The sequence below is a fragment of the Lithobates pipiens genome, unplaced genomic scaffold (assembly GCF_037356315.1).
Source record: "Lithobates pipiens isolate NorthernLeopardFrog02 unplaced genomic scaffold, aLitPip1_a1.2 Scaffold_19, whole genome shotgun sequence".
Lineage (NCBI taxonomy): Eukaryota > Metazoa > Chordata > Amphibia > Anura > Ranidae > Lithobates > Lithobates pipiens.
In genome coordinates, this window is record NW_027507764.1 from 299,925,040 (window position 1) to 299,948,449 (window position 23,410).

At 40.1% G+C, this 23,410-nt stretch overlaps 1 protein-coding gene across 1 annotated transcript in view; it reads left to right on the forward strand.

The window, feature by feature from the left end:
• Positions 1-22,667, forward strand: part of MYO10 (myosin X) — a 311,116-nt gene extending 288,449 nt beyond the window's left edge. Inside the window, exons 34-41 of the mRNA XM_077492017.1 lie at positions 330-453; positions 5,742-6,039; positions 9,265-9,472; positions 11,696-11,832; positions 12,365-12,485; positions 12,898-13,350; positions 13,654-13,845; positions 21,638-22,667. Of these exons, the coding sequence (XP_077348143.1) occupies positions 330-453; positions 5,742-6,039; positions 9,265-9,472; positions 11,696-11,832; positions 12,365-12,485; positions 12,898-13,350; positions 13,654-13,845; positions 21,638-21,745 (1,641 nt within the window). The 3' untranslated portion in view covers positions 21,746-22,667. The remainder of the gene's footprint in view (positions 1-329; positions 454-5,741; positions 6,040-9,264; positions 9,473-11,695; positions 11,833-12,364; positions 12,486-12,897; positions 13,351-13,653; positions 13,846-21,637) is intronic.
• The last annotated feature ends 743 nt before the right edge of the window (positions 22,668-23,410 follow it).

Below are 23,410 nucleotides of genomic sequence, written 5' to 3' on the forward strand. Positions count from 1 at the left end.
TAAATAGGGGCAAACACAAAAGTGTTGCGTTTATAATTTTGCTCAGTGCATTTAGCACAAGAAAACAACTATTGTGTTAATAATATGTTAAAACTTACAGCAAAGCATGTCAATGCAATTTACAATATATGTCAGCACTCTTTGACAGGAGTTGTTATTCTGTGAAAAGTTGGCATGCATTTCCAATTAATTTTGAAAGAAAAGGCATCAGTTTAAAAAACTTACCAAAACAGTAATGTATGTTAGTAGCCTAAATCTTGATTATCCTATCTTAATGACCTACATAAATGTATGCTCTGCTTTAAAAATAATATTGTTTTTTTTTAAAGGAGAACTGCCTGAACCCTGAAGTTGTGGAGCAGATTTACAGAAGAAACCCAATACTGAGATATACACATCACCCCCTGCATTCTCCTTTATTACCCCTTCCCTATGGAGACATCAATTTGAGCTGTGAGTGCTGATATAATAATTTATCCTATAGTGCATACATGTAGAAACATCAGTGAAAAGATATCCAGTGAATTTGATTTGTATGAACAGCTGATTATTTAGCCAAGAGTGAAAAAATATAAATGTGTTTGATCTGTTTCTTTGTGGTATTTTCATAAATGGACGTTGGACCTGGACAACACAAAAAAATCACATTGCATTACAGATACAGTTTTATATTGACTGTTAAAGAATAAAAATATGGCATACACATAGGAGTCTGTTTAACCACTTGTCGACCATGTCACACAGATATTCTGCGGCACAATGGCTCTCCTGGGCAAAATCCTGTACGGGTACTTGCTACCCTTTTTCAGCCACCAGAGAGCACATGCCTGCTGCACAGCGGGGGACCCGATGCGTGTGGCCGGCAGGCACAAGTGCCAGCACTGGGATTTGTGTGTGTAAACACACAAATCCCTGTGCTGTCAGAGGAGAGGAGCCATATTGTTTGTTCCTACTAAGTAGGAAAAATTATATGGCTCTTCTCTTAGTCAAGCCTATCCTCATACAGTTAGAACACAGTGAGGGAACACACAATTAAGCCCTTGATCGCCCCCTAGTGTTAACCCCTTCCCTGTCAGTGACAGTAATCAGTGCATTTTATAGCACTGATCACTGTATAAATGCCAGTGGTCCCAAAAAAGTGTAAAAAGTCTCCAAACTGTCCTTCGCAATGTCACAGTACCACTAAAAATCGCAGATCACTGCCATTACTAGTAAAAAAAAAAAAAATGCAATAAATCTTTCCCATAGTTTGCAGACACTATAACTTTTGCGCAAACCAATATATGCTTATTGTGATTTTTTTTTTACCAAAAATATGTAGAAGAATATATATTGGCCTGAACTGATAAAGAAATTTGTTTTTAAAAAAAATTTGGGGGGGATATTTATTATAGCAAAAAGTAAAAAAAATCATATTTTTGTTTATAGCGCAAAAAATAAAAACTACAGAGGTGTTCAAATACCACCAAAGGAAAGCTCTATTTGTGGGAAAAAAAGGACACAAATTTTATTTAGGGACAGCATCGAACAACCGCGCAATTGTCATTTAAAACGATGGAGTGCCAAATTGTAAAAAGTGCTCTGGTCAGGAAGGGGGTAAAATTTTCCGGGGCTGACGCGGTTAAAAAAAAAGAATTGCTGTGCAAATGTCCTGGCCTTCAAAGTTTAGAGTGTTAATGGCTGTTTGTGTGTTTTGGAATTGCTTCGCTCCCCAACAAGTTAACGGACACAACAAATCAGTTTGAAGCAGTCAGAGACAAATGCAAGCAGTATCTACCTTTTGATGAACACGGAATGATTTAAAAAAAAGCATCACACTGATCTCCAATCCCAGAGTCCATATGAAAACAAGCTGTATTTGACAGGTTGCACTAGTAACTAGTTCTTAGTAGCATGGGGCTTATACATTTTTTTTTCTTTAGCTATACAGTGGAGTCTATTTATATATAACATTTTCCTGAAATGCCTTAATCAGGAATAATGCATCATGGTCACTAGATGGTGTTGATGAACAGAGTAAATTAACATATTCGGCAATATTTGTGATGGCTATGCAAATGATTAAGGCTTTTACCTAGTGATTTTTTTATGAATAGACCCTATAGTAAAGCTGAAGAAAAAAATTCGCACAAGCCTAATGTCGCTAAGGGCTAATGTAAGCAGGCAAACACAACTTGCTTTTATGTGGATTCCTCTTGCATGGGAGATCAGTTTGATGTTCTTCTGAGATCATTCAGTTTTCATCATAGGAAATTTTTTCCTGCATTTGACCTCCTTTCAAGCTGTCCCCGACTGCTTTAGGCTGCTGTTTAGCTCCCTTTGACTTGTATGGGAAGAGAAGCAGTTCTCTTGTACACAAACTATAAAATCTGTGTCACATAGCATTGCTTTAAAGCAGATACAATTTTTTTTTCTTGTGTGTTTTGTTACTTAAGCCTCTTACACACACTTAGATTTTCGGATGACAGAAGGTCTGTTTTTTGTGGCATTCTAGTCTCATGTCGAAAGTGAATAGGTTTTCGCACAAGAGAATACAACGTCAGAAGTGATGTAATGTGTTGAACAGTTGTGTATGTATTCATTAGTTTCTAAGCATGCGTAGTCTTGCTCTTACGATTTTTTTTGTACGAAAACCATACTAATGAAATGAAAATCGGACATTAAGTTCACATCCAACAAAAATGTTAGTCTGCACATCCAGCCTGACGAAAAAGCAAAATCAGCTGTCAAAAGCCCCGTACTAACGAGCCGAAAATCTTCGTCCTACAAAGTTTTCCATCCGATTCTCATATCGTGTGTACAGGCCTTAAGAATAAATGATTTACAGTAAATAGTCTGCATTGCACAGATTCCAGCTAGTGGTAACCCACCGGCTGAGGAGTTGATTTTCTGAAGCAAGTTACAGAACTGCCTTTGCTTTTTATGTTACCTATACTAGCTGTTAGTGATTATAGCACACCAATAATGGCTCAAAAGACAGGCATTTTAGTCATAAGCAACTCTGTGACCAGGTATAAGCCCTCGTTCACATTGAACGCGGCTTTTCACTACTTTTGCCGATTTTGGGTGCACATGGACATGCGGCTTTGAAATCATATGGCTTCAAATGAAGTTGCACATTTTCAAAGCCACATGTCAATGCCACTTTGAGTGCGACTTGAAAGACATCTGTGTGGCTTCATGCATAGATGTCCATTGCAGTCGTACCCAAAATCGGCATGTGCAGGAACTACTTTTGCAAATCGGCGTGACGCTGCAAAGTCAGCGTTGCATCGATTGGAATGGTGTCATTGTTGGCAATAGGCTGCATCTTGTCATGCAATTTGTTCTATAAAATCGCATGACAAATTTCTTCAATGTGAATGAGGGCTAAATCCCCAGATAACATAGGCAGAGAGATTTGCTGCTGTTACAGATGTATAAGTTGTTAGTGTGACATGGTTTTAGGGTTGTGTCACATCAGCAACTTTGTAGCAGAGATGTGTATAGAGGCAATTTGTAGCTAGTTATAGAGAAGCTGTGTAAAGGGTTACAGTGCTTGTCTATACAGCTACATTTGATATGTAAGTTATGTAGTTGCTACATAAGCTAGTAATTCCTTAGCAAGATTTAAATGCTGGAAAAAAGTTGTACAACTGAGGTACAAATTAATGGGATCACTATGACATGGACCTTTCATTGACTACAATTAAAAAAATAAAAATCAAAGGATAGTAATTCTTTAACTGCTATCAATCTGTAGCAGCTGATCATCTAACATGAACCCCTTCACTAGCACCTTAGTCAGCATTATAATTTTCTGAACTGATGGCATGGAGTAACTCTAGAAGGAATACCAGTATCTCATTTTATCCTGAAGGCCAGGACATAACTGCCATTAATTATTGAGTTATCTGTATCTACTTGAGGGCTCAGATCTCTTACACTGCAGAAGTGTATGAAGCATTATGGAGCAATGTAACTTAACAAACTTGAAATATTATTCAAACTATTTTCTTTAATTTACCAAATCAATGAACAAAGCAAATGAACAGGATTACATTAATGCCAGTCTCCTTATTATACCTTTGCATTATGGGTAGATTCCTTTTTGGGGTTTAAATGGTCTTCATGTGCTTATACACCTGGATATATAACTTTCAAACATCCCCTCCTAAAGAAGCTTTAGGCGAAACATGCTAAGGTACAGAAATTCCCCATAGCTAATAGTGGGATCAATATATCAACCGCTGCTTTGTATGCTATGTGCATAGTTTTAATCCCGGGTGGTACAATTGCTGCCCTTGAATCCTGGATTAAATAAAGTACATTTTTTATAATGTTGTGGATGGAGGGTCTGAGGGGTCTGTTCATAGAGGCCTCATACTTTGTACATTTTGTATATATTTTTTTAATAATGGTTAGGTAGTTTCTGTATTTTTTTATTGTACCAGAATGTTAAGCAGTTGATCATTCATAAAATGTTGATTTCCACAAGCCACATCCAAAGCACTTAAAAAAAAAGTGGACTATAATAATCCCAACATAAACAACCAGACTTTACTGGCTCAGCATGGGAACAATATTGTAGATATCTGGTAAGAAGGTCAAAGCATTTTGCCAATTGTTGAGTGTAATGGGACAAGGGGTATCCAAAAATGGCCCTAGGCGAGGGCACGGGGGCATCAGAGCCACCAGACAGGACATGTTCAGGACAGCATAGCAGTGTAGAAATTTGGGATGGTATAGTAGGTGAATTGACTTGAAGTACATGGAGACCAAAAAATAGCCAAGAAGCACCAATATTCCCAGATTCAAGCAGTACATAGAACAAGTATTTGTACCCAAAGCACATCAATACTACGGCATCAAACACAAAAAAGGGAGTACCTGGATACCAAATGTTGGAAGGATGTTCCCATACTGAATCAAGGATTATCAAGCCCGGAGCATCCTGCTGCTGTCACGCAATGCCGCCACAACCGACGCCTAAAGTTTGTTAGGTTTAAAAAATATATATGTCGTCCCCCATACTGAGCCAGTAAAGCCCAGTTGTTTGTTATGTTGGGCTTGATTATTCTAGTCCACATTTTTTTTTCTCATATTTTATTTATTTTTTTGTATGCATTGTCAATTTCTTCGAGAAATAATCCATCTTAAAAGTCCCACAAAATTTGCCTTTTTTGGCCCTGAGGGACATGGATCTTCTTTTCTACTATTTTTGGTGTGGTAGTAAAAATTACTATACCCCTGGCATTATAGTATTTGTCATAGTTTTTCAACATCAGCTGATTTTTTGGAAGTATAAGATTCTAGAGTTTTGGTGTAAATTCTAAGCACTTTCACCAGCCAGCATAGGGTAAACTGTGGTTTAGTAGTTAGTAAAAAATACATAAATAAATAAATATATTACTTGTTATTGCTCCTATACACATTTTCTCCATAACCTTAATATAAGCTTCTCGTATGTCTTCTCAGTTTTTAGCTGAGGAGGCACTTTGGATTTTGTTTAGCATCAGAAAGACTGTGCTAAGCATACAGTGTCAATATCTGTGATGGCAAGGATAATTAGAAGCTCTGAAGGCAATACATCTACAGTGGGGGAGATAAGGGTGGCAAAGGAGATCTGTGACTAAAGACAGCTCAGGACTAATGATTTAGTATTGGATCTGTTTTATCTTTACATGTACACTGATTTTCCATGTTTAGGTTGCTCCAAGAAACTCCCCAATATAATATCATCTTTTAATGTTATGTTACAGTGCTAAAAGACAAAGGCTACACCACCCTCCAGGATGAAGCCATCAAGATTTTCAATTCTTTGCAGCAGCTGGAATCTCTCTCTGATCCTGTGCCGATAATTCAAGGCATTCTGCAGACTGGCCATGATCTGCGACCACTAAGGGATGAACTGTACTGCCAGCTTATCAAACAAACTAATAGAGCTCTACACCCTGGCAGCACTGGGAACCTGTACCACTGGCAGATACTCACTTGCCTGAGCTGCACCTTTCCACCCAGCCGCAGCATTCTCAAGTATCTCAAGTTTCATCTGAAAAGGTGAGGTTTAATGAAAGACAATAAACCTACTCTGACAGTAAACCACAGTAATACTATTGCAGTAAATTGCAGCTAGGTTTAGGGTTATCTGTATCGACCTAACATATTTGATTACCCTTAATTTGATGACTTAACCACTTTCAGACCGGACCAATTTGCTGGTCAAAGACCAGACCACTTTTTGCGATTCGGCACTGCGTCGCTTTAACTGACAATTGCGCGGTCGTGCGACGTGGCTCCCAAACAAAATTAACGTCCTTTTTTTCCCACAAATAGAGCTTTCTTTTGGTGGTATTTGATCACCTCTGCGGTTTTTATTTTTTGCGCTATAAACAAAAATAGAGCGATAATTTTGAAAAAAACACATTATTTTTTACTTTTTGTAATAATAAATATCCCCCAAAAATATATAAAAAAATATTTTTTTCCCTCAGTTTAGGCCGATACGTATTCTTCTACATATTTTTGGTAAAAAAAATCGCAATAAGCGATTATTGATTGGTTTGCGCAAAAGTTAGAGCGTTTACAAAATAGGGATAGTTTTATAGCATTTTTATTAATAATTTTTTATTATTTATTTTTTTACTAGTAATGGCGGCGATCTGCGATTTTTATTGTGACTGCGACATTGTGGGGGACCCATCGGACATTTTTGACACATTTTTGGGACCATTGTCATTTATACAGTAATCACTGCTATATAAATGCAGTGATTCCTGTGTAAATGACACTGGCAGTGAAAGGGTTAACCAGTGAGTGGCAGTGTAGGGGTTAAGTGTTCCTAGGGGTGTGTTACTAACTGTGGGGGGGTTGGGCTTTCATTTAGTGTACACTGATCTCTGCTCCAATCACATGGAGCAGAGATCAGCGTCACTAGTTGCTAGGCAGAATGGAAAAATGTTGTTTATACAGCATTTCCTCCATTCGGCCGCTCCGTGAGACGATCGCGGGGATGCCCGCGGCGATGGAGTCCGCGGGTCCCGCGACCGGACTCACGGGGGTCCCGACCAGCGCGGGAGCGCGCCGCCGGTCGGGAAGTGGTTAAACTTGGTATGAAGACAATGGCATCCAGCAATGTATATGGCCATTAGGTAACTTTTTTTTCGACCCATGAAACTTTTCCAAAGTAATCAAAAGTCAGAATAGAAATATGGCAGCTGCCATTACTGACTTGTTCTGAAGGGTGCAAACTCTAGGGATCTTACCTTCATCCTCGCCTCAATATTTATAGAATCACTGGCTTGGGACAAGCATTTAGCCAGTAGATTGTAAAGACATCTACCTGCAATGCTTATTCCGGGTCAGTGATTTGCTAGTTGAAGCAAAGATGAGGATGACAGCCCCAGAGCTTGTGTCTTCATAAATAAGTGAGCAATGGCACATGCTGTATTCCTCTCCTTACAAGTTCCCTTAAAGGAGAAGTACAGCCAAAGCTCGTTTGGCTGCACTTCTCCTATGGATCACAGGACTGCAGTCTGTTCTGCACTCCTGTGACACGTTTTCAGCAGACATCGGTCTGAAGCAAGCTGTCGGCTGACTTCACAGAGCCGGTCCAGGCTCAGGAAAGATCGCAACCATATGGTGGGGATGCCTGGACCGGCACCTGGCTCAGCCCCTCAGTGAGCTGCTGAGAGCCTTAGCTGGCTGACAGTCACCAATTCTCTACTCAGAGAGCCCTGAGAACCAAGTGATTGGGGGTGTGATCGCTCAGCTCTCAGCCTTTGAGCCAGTGGGGGACAAATGCAGCATCCACTTAGGTAAGTATGATTTAAAAAAAAAAAATAATTCCCATACTTCACAAGGTTAAAACACTGGATAAGGAACCTTATTTTCTTTTAAAAAGTTATAGTTTTTTCAATTAGAACTTACTCCAGTAAGATCTGAAAATTACAGTCACATGGATTACATAAAGATACTAATTGTATTAAAGTTTTGTGAATTGATTCTTTTGTCTCCTGTAATCTATGTTAAAAAAAAAAGAAATTAATTTAATAACAATATATAGGAATATTTCAGTGGGCATTGACATATAAACATGGTTGCAGTGAACAACTCACTGGGGGAGATTTACTAAAACTGGAGCAATCAGAATCTGGTGCAGCTGTACATGGTAGCCAATCAACTTCTAACCTGAGCTTATTCAATTAATCTTTGATAATAAAACCTAGAAGCTGATTGGTTGCCATGCAGAGCTGCACAAGATTTTGCACTCTTAAGTTTTATTAAATATTCCCCACAGTGACTTAGCGGTGGATCCTAACCAGGGACTTTACTCATAATAAAAATAATGTTCTTTAGAAAGAAACATACAGTACACATTAATAATTATGCTACCAAAATGAATGTGTGCTGTAAATTGCCTCCTTCCTATTTCTTCATCATGGAGGCTGCCATTTTGTTAAAGCCCAGAGCCCCTGAACAACAATACATTTTTAGGCTGTCAGCAAATCCGCCTCTACAAATTTGACACAGTGCCTAAAAATAGAGAGCAACTGAGCATGTGCAGAGCAGGGTGAGACTGTGGATTACTGAATTTTAAACAGTATAGGCACTTATTTTTAAAAATTTACATAGCTTTATATGCAAAACAGGGCAGCTTAAAGTAATCTAGCAAGACCTAATTTTCTAACTAAAGTTCCATTTTAAGTACAAACCAGCCAACATTCAGCCCCTGTGCATGGCAGCCGGTCCAACCGAAAAATGACTGAGATGGCCAATGGTGGAGTGTTCTGGCAATGAGGCGAAAACAATAGAACAGCAGAGGAGAATGCTTTAGTAACATCTAATTTTTGGCCCTGACCTGACCTGACCTGACCTGAGCTGTCAACCAGCAGATTAAATAAAAAAAAGGTGTGGAGTAAGCTTAAGACTGTAAGTTCCTAGAGTACAGGGACTGATGTGCAATATGTACATTTGTAAGAGCAGCGTATTCTTAATTCCAGACCTGATAGTGACCACTGCCAGAATATGGCGCTTAACTTCAGCTAGATTGTTTGTTGTTATTATAGATCCCACCAAAGTGAAAAACATTCTGCAGCAAAACACTAGAAACTAAAGTCTACACTAGTTATGCTATCTTTAGATTTTGTCATGAATTAAAATGCTGCCACACTGGAGCTGTAGCAGAAATAAGGGTTTTGTGGGGTTTTCCCTCAATATTTTCTTCTTTTGGTTTAATTTTTCTGTAGTAGTCTCATAATCTGTCTTTTGTCTTTGCGTTTGTAGGATTCGAGAACAGTTTCAAAACTCAGAAATGGAAAAGTATGCAGTGTTTATCTACGAGTCACTAAAGAAAACCAAATGCAGGGAGTTTGTGCCATCTCGAGATGAAATTCAAGCATTAATTAACAGGCAGGAAATTGCAACAACTGTGTACTGCCACGGTGGGGGAGCCTGCAAGATCACTATCAACTCCCACACCACAGCTGGCGAGGTGAGACCCAGCATTCATTTCAGTGTCTCATACTCTCTACCCCTGCTGTGTAGACCTTATGGCTTTCTAAGTTTTTAATAATTAACATTATCTTTTGACCAAAAAATTGAGTGTTGTAACAAAATAAAAATTAGATTATAATCATTGCATGTAATAAAAGCCGACAGAATATTTACAATTTTAGAGTTATATACAGTACAGTGGAACCTTGGATTACGAGCACAATCTGTTCCAGCAGAATGCTTGTAATCCAAAGCATTCACATATCAAAGCGAGTTTCCCCATAGAAGTCAATGAAAACAAAGATAATTTTTTCCGCATTGACTTCTATTACATGCAATGCCGCATGTGGCCAGAGGTGGGGGGCACTGGAGAGCCTCGGAAAAACTCTGGGACAGCTCGGCTGAACTCAGAAAGGCTCGGAAACACTCGGGAATGGAGTGTTTCCCAGTATTTCCAAGTCATTCCAAGTATTTCCATACGGCTCCGAACCTTTCCGAGTGTCCTTGGCACCTCTGGCCAAATGCGGTACTGCGCCGCCCTTTAGCTTGAATTCTGCTCATTTTGCGAGACAACACACTCACAAACCGAGTCAGAATAAAAAAAAAAAAAAGTTGCTTGTCTTACAAAAAGCTTGTTATGCACATTACTCGTAAACCAAGGTTCCACTGTATATAGCTTAGCAGTTGAGCATAAATGGACAATAAGGTAAGGTTACAAGCTGTAAATGGGTTTCAACAGCATTCCTCAATAAATATGATCTGTTGCTGTGTAAAACAATGAAAGCTTGTAGGGTGTTTTCAGACAGGCAGTAATGGCTTACTGACCTCTGAAGAGCGATCTGCGCTGGGTTGCTTTAAAGAAGGCAGTATAGCAGTGGCTCGCAGACATTCAGAAGGCACTACTACTGCTTCCTGATGCCTGTTTTTCTTACTTTTTTTTTTAAGCATTGCAAGACCACAGCTGTGAGCCAAGCATTTGGCTTTCAGTTACAGTGCAGCCCCATTGATCTGCCCTGTCAGCCTGTATCACTAGAATTCTGATGGGCGGCCGTAACATTGCAGCTCATCACCTGTTTTTACTAACCCCAGCCAGCAGTGTGAAAGAACCTATCAGCATAGCTAGAAGAGAACTGCAGTTCATTCAGGCTTTCTGCTGTCATTGTTTTCCATTCATTTCAATGTTTTTTATTTAATCACTATCAAATTGTGGTTAGGTTACTGGGCAATTTTGCTGCTGGATCTGACTCATTTTCTATTTTTATATGGTTAATTTTGCAAAAACATAATTTTTCTTGCATTTTCTTATAAACACTGCCTAGATTCGTTTATCTGGCGAATTCTGTTTAAAAATTGAATAAAATAAATACATATTAACGACATATTAACGAGCCAGAGCCTGATTTCACCAAAGTGTTACTATATTATATAGAACATCCTAACTCCAAACATACAATGCAGAGCTTCAGTTGCTTGCACATACTTGGAAATTCACACTAAAATTAGAAACCAAAAAAAGAGGGGGCTGCTTGTGATGTCAGCTATGTCACTGTGGGGTTGATTTACTAACATCAAATAGACTGTGCACTCTGCAAGTGCAGCTGCACCCGTTTTCCCCAGAGCTTGGTAAATGTGTTAAAGCTCTGCTGATTTCCATCATCCAACCATGCGCAAGCAAAACATTTTTTTTTTACATTTTCCTTGCACCTGATTTTGTATTCTTTACAAAGTAAAGATTCACCACTAAGAAAAAAGAGTGCAATTGCTCCTGCAATGTGCACAGTCTATTTGCCTTTAATAAATAGACCCCATTCTATCTTGCAGTTGGGTTTGTTTCCGTATTTTACCATTAAAACCAATTCAAAGTATAGGAATTTGGAATCCTGAATGGCTCCCCAGACACAGTGCATTTTGCTGTGATGGTCACGTGACAAAACACACAAGAATCGCAGTAGAACACACATGTGGACCAAAATTTGATCCCTGGGCTTCTTTGGGAAAAGAAATGAAGTCAAGTGAATGGGCTGCCCTATGCACAATGCACGTTTCCCCGTGTGAAGCATGCTTTTTAAATCACTCACTAGCAGGAACCCGCTAAGCTATGTGTGAACAGGGCCTCATACTTATATAGTAACTCATTGCTATGTGAAAGTTTGTGAGACTATGTATAAAAATAACAATCATTGTACTTTTTAAATGGTATAGTGACATTCTTTTTTTTTAGGTTGTAGAAAAGTTGATTCGGGGACTGGCAATGGAAGATAGCAGAAATATGTTTTCTCTTTTTGAATTCAATGGGGTCACAGAGAAAGCCATAGAAAGCAGATCAGTGGTGGCAGATGTGTTAGCAAAATTTGAAAAGTAAGTTCTGTAGTAGTTTGGCATCATCTTGTTGCAATATTTTGATTATTTTTTTGTGATTTCTATTTTATATGTTGCAAATGTTTACTAAGTAAACCCGTACTTATAACCCATGCTTATACTTGCCTTCCCTTCTTTTTCTTGCCGTATTTTCCCAAAGAGGTGCCATGAAATATTTTGCACTTTCGGGTAAGGGGGAACATGTCATATGACCCCATTTCTCCCATGTGATAGTACAGGTACTTTTCGGCTAACCACTCAAGCATCCAGTTCTGTCACATAGGAATGGAAAGAGTCCTCAGCACTGTAGTAGCTCTCAGCTGGGCTTGCACAGGGCCTCTTCTCCTTAGTCACTCATTGTGAACAGGGCAACAGGAGAGTGGACAGAAGGATGTATAAACATATAAACCGGTGCTTTACCTGCATAGGTAAAGCACGGATTTACTTCCTGGCCCCTATTACAGTTAGACTTTTGCAAATCATATTCTTCATATCAGTAGGTGACTATATACTGTGTTATTTTTTACCACAGGCTTGCTGTCAATGCTGAACCAGGAGATCAACCATGGAAATTCTTCTTTAAACTTTACTGCTTCTTGGATACAGAACATGTGCCAAAAGACAGTGTTGAATATGTATTCATGTTTGAGCAGGTAAGTAAATAAGTGCTTAAAAAAGAAAAATCATAAACATGATGATTTGTCCACATTGGTCTCTTGTAGAAGAAATTTTAGAATGTTATAAAGTAATTTGTTTTGTAAGCTAATTACATCAATGGAGAGGGTTGTAACTGACATACAGTCTAAGGCCCTTCTCACATTTGCAATACTGTTGTCAGCGACAGGTTCTCCATGAACAATGCAGCAGGTAAGTAGAGTCCTCACCTGCTTGCAGCTGTCGCTTTTGGCAGCGAGGGTGCATCGCCTCACTGTTTTACCAATACTGTGGCTTGCCAGTGTTGGACTGTGAGTGTGACATTGGCCTAATTTATGATTAAATCATTTACATGAAAATTCGGTTTAATTTATGCACAGTAGTTTGCTGACCTAGACCTTTTATCTTTAGGCACATGAAGCTGTTATTCAAGGTCATTACCCAGCACCTGAGGATACTCTGCAAGCCTTGGCAGCCTTAAGGTTACAGTATTCGCAGGGAGACTACAGTCTACACGCTAATGTGCCAGAGATGGAAGACTTTTACCCAGTGCATAGACTAAGGGCCCGTGTAACTCAATCCACCAAAGCCTCTACAACATTTGAAAGGACTGAGAGGAAGAGGTCTAGTTTCTTAGAAGGAACATTAAGAAGAAGCTTCCGAAGTGGCTCTGTGAGTAAACAGAAGGTAGAAGAGGAACAAATGCTGGACATGTGGTTGAAAGAAGAGGTCCTGTCAACCAAAGCCAATATTACTGACAAATGGAAAAAGCTACAAGGACTGAATCCTGAACAGTGCATTACTAAGTATATGGCTCTGATAAAAGAATGGCCTGGCTATGGATCAACTTTATTCGAAGTTGAGGTAGGAGCATTCTATTACAGAATGGGTTTTCTTAGAATTGAATGCAGATCATATAATTATTTAAATTATTGTAACATTCCCCTAGACAGCAGAATAACCATATTTGCCATCATATACTGGTTGTTATGTTATATGCAAAAAGTTAATTCTATAATATAGCATAAGTACTTTTCTCTGTAGCAGTTAGCCTGATACATTGATTTTAGTCTGTTTATAAAGTATAACTTCCTTTTTTTGTCATATATTCTTTTTATCCTAGGTACCGCCTTAACATTTTTAATGTGCTTTTTTAATATATTTCAGTGCAAAGAAGGAGGGTTCCCACAAGAGCTGTGGCTGGGTATCAGTGTTGAGGCTGTTTCTGTCTACAAAAGAGGAGAGGGGAGACCTTTGGAAGTGTTTCATTATGAACATATCCTTTCGTTTGGTGCTCCACTTTCCAACACCTACAAGATTGTTGTTGACGAAAGGGAACTTCTATTTGAAACCAGTGCGGTAAGTTTATAGGTGAAATGTGCCTACACACTGGCATCAGATAGAATAATGGAAAAGGCGAACACATTGCAGTAATGAGCTAGAAAAAGATTATGGTTGGTGAAGTAAATGCTAGTTACGAATGTTAAACCCATGCAAACTTTAAAGTGATATTAAAGGCAATTATTTATTTTTTTAAATAACAAACATGTCATACTTGTCTACTCTGTGCAGTTTTTTGCACAGTCTTTTCCTAAAGCACTCCCAATCTTCCTCTTTTTGGGTCCCTTGCCGGTGCCCCTGGCCCCTTCCTCCTGCTGAGGGCCCCCAGAGCAAGCAGCCTGCAATGGGTGCACCCAAGCAGACTCACTCCCGAGCCACTGCTCTGTGTGTCTATTTACACATAGAACTGCGGCTTGGCCCTGCCCCCTGTCTCTCCTCATTGGCTCACTGACTGTGATTGACAGAACCCACTGCTGTCTCAGCCAATAAGGAGGGAGAGTCCCCAGAGAGCTGAGGCTTTCGTGCACATTACTGGATCGTGTTGGTGCTCAGGTAAGTAGAATGCATGACAAATAGCAAGAAGAGCCGGCAAAACTGTAATCTTTGAAGTGCCGTTTATTGGTACATCAGAGTGACAGTAAAACAATGGCACTCACGGGTTTCAGCAATAGCCTTAGTCGTAGCTGAGTAGAATGCATGAAGGTAAAAAACCTTGAGCCTTTAGAACCACTTTAAAACACATTAGGGCTAGGTTCACCCTGCGGTGATCCAATTTCAATCTGGCTTTCAGTGCAATTTTGTAGTGCAACTTTGGTGCTATTATGAGTTAGCTTGCATGTTCTATGGGGCCAAGATCATGCTGGAATCACACCAAAGTAGTACAGGAACCTTTTCCAAAATTGTGTCTTGCTAAGTTGTATTGATGGGATTAGGCACCATAGAAAACAATATGATTTCCATTGTCATGCAGTTATGCGTGACTCAAGTTGCATCTGAAATTGAGGACTAAAGGGAAAACGGGAGTGGGGAGTCAAGCAAAACTTTACATGAAAAGTCAAGATTTAGGGCTCATCCACACTGTGTGGTGACCTACAGTTTTGCACACTGCATAAATGCAGGTCACCACTAAGGTACTGTGCCCCATTCACACCACAACGCTGGTGTGGTGTGCAGCACTGGATGGAACCATATGTCATCACACTACAGTGCGATGCACCCCACTACTGTGGGGGGACACAAATTCAGTGTCACTATGTGACTATGTTAACTAAAGTAAAAAAAAAAGAAAAGGTTAGCGGTATGATGTGGGGCTGAAACTGCCAGCTGCCTGCTTTACAAAACTCTGTATTTCACCCTGCGGGCTAGTGTGAACCTAGCAGATAAGCTGTCAATGTCTCTAATTCTTGTGATTGTTTTGATGTACAGTATGTGTTGCACTAAGCGTAATCTCGAATGATGCTTATTTTAATTACAGCTGTGCTCATAAGTTTACATACCCTGGCAGAATGTATGATTTCTTGCCCATTTTTCAGAGAATATGAATGATAACTCAAGAACTTTTCTTTCACTCATGGTTAGTGTTTGGCTGAAGCCATTTATTATCAATCAACTGTATTTACTCCTTTTAAATCATAATAACAACAGAAACTACCCAAATGACACTGATCAAAAGTTTACATACCCTGGTGATTTTAGCCTGATAACATGCACACAAGTTGACACAAAGGGGTTTGAATAGCTATTAAAGGTAACCATCTTCATCTGTGATCTGTTTGCTTGTAATTAGTGTGTGTATAAAAGGTCAATGAATTTCTGGACTACTGACAGACCCTTGCATCTTTCATCCAGTGCTGCTGACGTTTCTGGATTCTCAGTCATGGGGAAAGCAAACGCTTTGTCAAAGGATCTGCGGGAAAAGGTAGTCGAACTGTATAAAACTGGAAAGGGATATAAAAAGATAGATATCCAAGGAATTGAGAATGCCAGTCAGCAGTGTTCAAACTCTAATCAAGAAGTGGAAAATGGGAGGTTTTGTTGAAACCAAACCACGGTCAGGTAGACCAACTAAAATTTCAGCCACGACAGCCAGGAAAATAGTTTGGGATGCAAAGAAAAACCCACAAATAACTTCAGGTGAAATACAGGACTCACTGAAAACATGTGGTATGGCTGTTTCAAGATGCACAATAAGGAGGCACTTGAAGAAAGATGGGCTGCATGGCTGATAAAAGGTTTACATACCCCAGTTCTTAATACCGTGTATTGCCCCCTTTAACATTAATGACAACTTGAAGTCTTTTGTGGTATTTGTGGATGAAGCTATTTATCTTCTCAGATGGTAAAGCTGCCCTTTCCTCTTGGCAAAAAGCCTCCAGTTCCTATAAATTCTTGGGCTGTCTTGCATGAACTGCATGCTTGAGATCTCCCCAGAGTGGCTCAATGATATTGAGGTCAGGAGACTATGATGGCCACTCCAGAATCTTCACTTTATTCTGCTGTAGCCAATAACAGGTCAACTTGGCCTTGTGTTTTGGATCATTGTCATGTTGGAATGTCCAAGTACGTCCCATGTGCAGCTTCTTGGCTGATAAATGCAAATATTCCTCCAGTATTTTTTAATAACATACAGAATTCATCTTGCCATCAATTTTGACCACATTTCCTATGCCTTTGTAGCTCACACACCCCCAAAACATCACAGTAGGAATTGTGTACCTTCCATCATAGGCCTTGTTGACTCCTCTCCAAATGTAGTGTTTATGGTTGTGGACAAAAAGCTCAATTTTGGTCTCATCACTCCAAATGACTTTGTGGCAGAAGGTTTGAGGCTTGTCTCTGTGCTTTTTTTTTATCATTTAAAGTTGTATTAGGTACATCAGACAGGGCAGAGCAAATCCAGCATCAAAATGTTGTACAGTAAGAATAGGCTGATACACAAACCAATAAGAAAGTAGCAACATCCAATAGGAACATAGCGAATCGGTTGATGTCAACATGGCACCAACTGACCTACATTAGACTGAATTAAGATGCAACAGTATAAAACACTAATATCGCCCGGGGGGGGGGGGGTTGGTTGTGAAAGCAAATGGTTAGGGACATATGCCCAGTTACAGTTGCTCTACTAAGGGGAAAGGTGTTATAATCTTGAGAGGACCGGAAATCATGCCAGTAACCCAGGTTTTATTGAATTGTTCCTCCTTGTGGTTTAACGTGGCCTTCAAGTGTTCCATCAAGTTAATTTAATTTACCACAGCTATCCACTGACCAATCAAAGAGAAATCTGAGCATTTCCATTTTTGTGGGATACATATTTTAGCGGCATTAAGGAGGTGGATCAAGTCTCTGTGCTTTTTGGCGTATTGTAAGCGGGATACTTTGTGGCATTTGCATAGTAATGGCTTTCTTCTGGCGACTCAACCATGCAGCCCATCTTTCTTCAAGTGCCTCCTTATTGTGCATCTTGAAACAGCCACACCACATGTTTTCGGAGAGTCCTGTATTTCACCTGAAGTTATTTGTGGGTTTTTCTTTGCATCCCGACCAATTTTCCTGGCAGTTGTGGCTGAAATTTTAGTTGGTCTACCTGACTGTGGTTTGGTTTCAACAGAACCCCTAATTTTCCACTTCTTGTATAGAGTTTGAACACTGCTGATTGGCATTCTCAGTTCCTTATATCCCTTTCCAGTTACCTTTTCCCGCAGATCCTTTGAAAATTCTTTTGCTTCCCCATGACTGAGAATCCAGAAACGTCAGTGCAGCACTGGATGAAAGATGCAAGGGTCTGTCAGGAGTCCAGAAATTTACTGACCTTTTATACACATACACACACTAATTACAAGCAAACAGATCACAGGTGAGGATGGTTACCTTTAATAGCTTTTCAAACCCCTTTGTGTCAACTTGTGTGCATGTTATCAGGCTAAAATCACCAGGGTATGTAAACTTTTGATCAGTATCATTTGGGTAGTTTCTGTTGTCATTATGATTTAAAAGAATAAACACAGTTGATTGATAATAAATGTCTTCAGCCAAACACTAACCATAAGTAAAAGGAATGTTTTTGTGTTATCATTCATATTCTCTGAAAAATGGCCAAGAAATCATAAATTCTGCCAGGGTATGTAAACTTATGTGCCCAACTGTATATGCTCAACTGGTATTATCTAGACCTGTTAAAGATTTATTTAATGTTGAATCCTAACAATAATTTATGTATTTTAATACATACATTCAGTTATATGAACTTCTCATGTATGCTGCCTTTTGATCTTTTAAATATACCATTGTAAGCATTTTATTATATCAGTGCAATATGTGCAAAAAAAATATCTATTGATGCTGGGAGGGATTCTTTAGTTTACCAAGAGACGACTGGGTAGGGTTAAGACTAGGGTTGCACCAATACTAGTATCAGTATCAGTACCCATACTGAGCATTTGCATGAATACTTGTACTCGTGCAAATGCTCCGATGCTCAATTCGAAACCTACCAGCAGGCCCGCTGATAGGTCTGTACAGCTGGCCCTGTTGTACTGGGCCTGACGTCCTTAGCATAGCAGGGAGTGCTGGGCAGCTTCACAGATGATTGGTGCAGCAGTGGGGGCAGTTATAAGAATCAAATCTCCCTGTATAGCTTTCAATAAAGTAGATGACAGCTGCTTCTCCTCCTCCTCTCCCTCCTGCGGCTGTCAGCTGCTTTATTGAAAGCTATACAAGGAGATTGGTGCTTATAACTGCCCCCACCGCCGTACTGATCACCCCCGACTGTTCCCTGTGTCCTCTCTCGGCTCCCTGGATCCTCCTCTGGGTCCTCCTCCAGCTCCTCGAGTCCTCCTTGTGCTGCTCCAGTCCACCCCTCATCCCAGATCTGTCAGGATGGAGAGTGGAGGAAGGAGCATGTAAATATATAATTTACCGGCTCCTTCCTTTTCTGACTGAACAATTCATAACTGAGCAGAGTAAACTGTGTTACGATGTTCCAGTTTATGAATGAACAGGAGCCTCTGTCTCTGTTCATTAATCTTCAGTGCAGCTGAGGTTGCAGAGAATGGGATGGGGAATCTGTGTCCTCAGTCCCTTTGCATGTCTCAAAAGATAGATGTCAGGGAACTTTTAAAGGTTATGTCGTAAAAATATTAAAGAATAAAATAAAAAAAACACTGACACTGTCCAACCAACACCGCCCCCCCAAAAGAAGAAAGTATTGTAAAAAAAAAATTACATAAAAAAAGTATCAGTAATAGGTGTCGGCGAGTACTTGAAAAAAGTACCTGTACTTGTACTCAGTCTTAAAAAAGTGTTATCAGTGCAACCCTAGTTTGGACCACTTATGTTGCAATTTCAGTCTGGAAAAGGCACAACAGAAATCTAGGAGATGAGTTCATTTCTGGCAAGTCAACAGGTACAGTGGTGTGAAAAAGTGTTTGCCCCCTTCCTCATTTCCTGTTCCTTTGCATGTTTGTCACACTTAAGTGTTTCGGAACATCAAACCAATTTAAACAATAGTCAAGGACAACACAAGTAAACACAAAATGCAATTGGTAAATGAAGGTGTTTATTATTAAAGGTGAAAAAAAATCCAAACCATCATGGCCCTGTGTGAAAAAGTGATTGCCCCCCTTGTTAAAACATACTATAACTGTGGTTCTCCACACCTGAGTTCAATTTCTCTAGCCACACCCAGGCCTGATTATTGCCACACCTGTTCACAATCAAGGCATCACTTAAATAGGAGCTGCTTGACACAGTAAGGTCCACCAGAAGATCCTTAAAAGCTACACATCATGCCGAGACCCAAAGAAATTCAGGAACAATTGAGAAAGAAAGTAATTGAGATCTATCAGTCTGGAAAGGGTTATAAAGCCATTTCCAAAGCTTTGGGAATCCAGCGAACCACAGTGAGAGCCATTATCCACAAATGGCGAAGACATGGAACAGTGGTGAACCTTTCCAGGAGTGGCCGGCCGCCCAAAATTACCCCAAAAGCGCAGCGACGACTCATCCAAGAGGTCACAAAAGACCCCACAACAACGTCCAAGGAACTGCAGGCCTCACTTGCCTCAGTTAAGGTCAGCGTTCATGCCTCCGCCATCAGGAAAAGACTGGGCAAAAATGGCCTGCAAACCACTGCTGAGCAAAAAGAACATCAAAGCTCGTCTCAATTTCTCCACAACACATCTTGATGATCCCCAAGACTTTTGGGACAACATTCTGTGGACCGATGAGACAAAAGTGGAACTCTTTGGAAGGTGTGTGTCCAAGTATATCTGGCGTAGAAGGAACACTGCATTTCATAAAAAGAACATTATACCAACCGTAAAATATGGTGGTGGTAGTGTGATGGTCTGGGGCTGTTTTGCTGCTTCAGGACCTGGAAGACTTGCCGTGATAAAAGGAACTATGAATTCTGCTGTCTACCAAGAGATCCTGAAGGAGAATGTCCGACCATCTGTTTGTGTACTCAAGCTGAAACGAACTTGGGTTCTGCAGCAGGACAATGATCCTAAACACACCAGCAAGTCCACCACCGAATGGCTGAAGAAAAACAAAATGAAGACTTTGGAGTGGCCTAGCCAAAGTCCTGACCTGAATCCTATTGAGATGTTGTGGTATGACCTTAAAAAGGCCGTTCATGCTCGAAAACCCTCTAATGTAACTGAATTAGGACAATTCTGCAAAGATGAGTGGGCCAAAATTCCTCCAGGACGCTGTAAAAGCCTCATTGCACGTTATCGCAAACGCTTGGTTGCAGTTGTTGCTGCTAAGGGTGGCCCAACCAGTTATTAGGTTTAGGGGGCAATCACTTTTTCACACAGGGCCATGATGGTTTGGATTTTTTTTCACCTTTAATAATAAACACCTTCATTTACAAAATGCATTTTGTGTTTACTTGTGTTGTCCTTGACTATTGTTTAAATTGGTTTGATGTTCCGAAACACTTAAGTGTGACAAACATGCAAAGGAACAGGAAATGAGGAAGGGGGCAAACACTTTTTCACACCACTGTATTTTTTTCTGTGCTTGTAGGGTTTATACATTGATAAACAATCCTCTCACTATAAGGGTCCTTTCACACGGACGATCCGTTCAGGTCTGCCTGTCAGCTTTTCAGGCGGACCTTAACGGATGCTCCATAGAGCTCTATGAAGCATCGGATGTCAGCTGTGACATGTCCGCTGACATCTGAGCTGCTCCGATCTGAAAAAGTGTGACGGAGGAAAAAGCTGCGGTCCGTCATCACCCGATCTCCCATAGGGGAGAGCAGCGCTGTGACGGGTCCATCCCTGCGCAGTGTGCAGAAATGGACCTGTCCCCTGCCTGCTCAGCGGAGATCGCTCCGGTGATCCCCGCTGTGCAAGCGCGGATATCCATGGGCGGATCATCACTGATCCGCCCCGTGTGAAAGGACCCAAAGGGTACATGCACATGGACAATTGCAGGTGCAAGGGAGGCTTAACATTAAACTCCCAGTGTTTTATAGCTCCTGGAGAACTGCAGGTGGTGCATATAGCCAGCCATAGAAGTGTATGGCTGTATGCACTTGTACACGTGAAAACAAGTGCCACTGATGCCACCTGAACACAAGTACAACAAGTAGAGCCATGCATTTCTGTTGCCAGCTGTACATGCCACTTGTGGCTCCCTGGACATGGGAAAATGCCAGAGCTCCTTTGCTTTTGAAAACATCTGTGTGCATACACCCTAAACCCCATTAATTGGAACTGGCATTCTCAGAGCTTTTCTGTTTATTGTTGTTAAAAAAGACATTTAGTATGTATTAAACAAGCTTTTTTCCCCCTTTATACAGGTGGTTGATATCGCAAAGCTTATGAAAGCCTACATCAGCATGATAGTAAAGAAGAGGTTCAGCACTACACGATCTGAGAGCAGCCACAGTCAAGAAAGTTCTAGGTGAAGATGATTCTTGCATATCAGCTGTCAACACTGTCTGAGTCTCACATAAGCAAATGGTGCTTTAAATATTATTAGCTGGAAAAGTTCTCATCTCTTCACCAAGCAATGCCAAGATGATTCAGTGCCTAAAGCGTTTAAACTGCCAGCAAGATCCCCAAAGCTGTACTTCTTCACATTGACAATTGCCTTAGAAAAAAACAACCTGCCTTTAATACAAAGTGACGTGCCTTCAGTCTGAATTCACTCTTAGTGGCCAAAAATGAGAAGTGTGCCCACCTGTTTTCCTCAAGAGAAAGTATTGGAGTGCTGCAGGCAGCCTTCTCCAGGGACATTTTCGTGAAACAGCAAGCATTTTGCTTGGAATTTAGTATTTTGCCTTTTTGTGAATATTTGAGTCTTAAATTCTATTTTTATTCTGAGTTTCAGAAGAAAGGGAATGATGATGTGCAATTGTGTGTACAGTTTATTTGTTTAGTTATTTGTATGTTTCTCAACAGTTTAAATGTCAGTAACGTTAAAGTTCCAACCCTACCATGTTGTATTAAGTTTTCTTTATAGCCAGTATACTGTACATCATCTATCTGCTGTATTTTAAATTAAGAGATGACTTAGCTAATAGAATGGTAATCAGTATTTATAAACTGCCTTATTATGAAGATACTTAAACTATTTTGGTAGCACTTGGTCTACAGATGTTTTCTTTACTTGATACCTTTTAATAGCACAGTCAAAGTGCTTGTAAATAGGTAAATGTGAGTGCTTTATTTTTGTATGAAAATTTTAATATGAAGTTAAACATAATACCACCCAGTGGGAAGTGTCGGGAACCAAATCTTTATAGTTCAATGGAAATTATGTATGTTGAAAGGTTGGCTTCATTGTAAAATAAATGCTTGTCAATAAAATGTTGTATTTAATATGAATTGGATTGGGAAAATGTTATCTTGAAAAGGATACTATACTATAGGGGTAGGCACGCTTTGAAAGGTGGAGATCTACCTGAACAACATGGAAGAGAACAAAGGTCCCCAGGGTTTGGCACCTTTTTTATATATTATTATATTTTACAAAAGGGAATTAACTAGCAAGCTTCCATTAAATAGTTACAATGGCATAAAAAAAAAAGTATAAAAATATAATAAAACAAACATCACTGTAAAAATATAAACTTAATCTTAGCATTCACTTTTATTCACAATTTTTCATGTTTGGAGTTTAGTTGGTCACCCCCATGAGTCCATCATGAAGGCAGAAAATGTGCTACTGCAGGCTAATTTGCAGAGTACAGAGGTCAGTAGTATGTAAGGCAGTGTTCAGAGGTTTGCAGTTTGTAGGGCAGATTATAGGGGTCAGCAGTGCAGAGGACAGTGTCTCCATCTGGCAGTGGACAGTTTCAGTAGAGCAGTGAATTGTGTCATTAGGGCAGTGAATTGTGTCATTAGGGCAGTGAATTGTGTCATTAGGGCAGTGGATGGTGTCAAGGCAGTGGATGTTGTCAGAGCAGTGGACGATGTCAGTAGGGCTGTAGACAGTCGGTAGGCAGTAGAGCAGTGGATGGGCTCAGCTCAGGGTAGAGATTTGTGTGTACAGCGGTCAAAGTAGGGCAGAAACTTCCCTCACATGTAGAACAGGGAAGTGCAGGCTACATATTACTACTTGCTCTTCT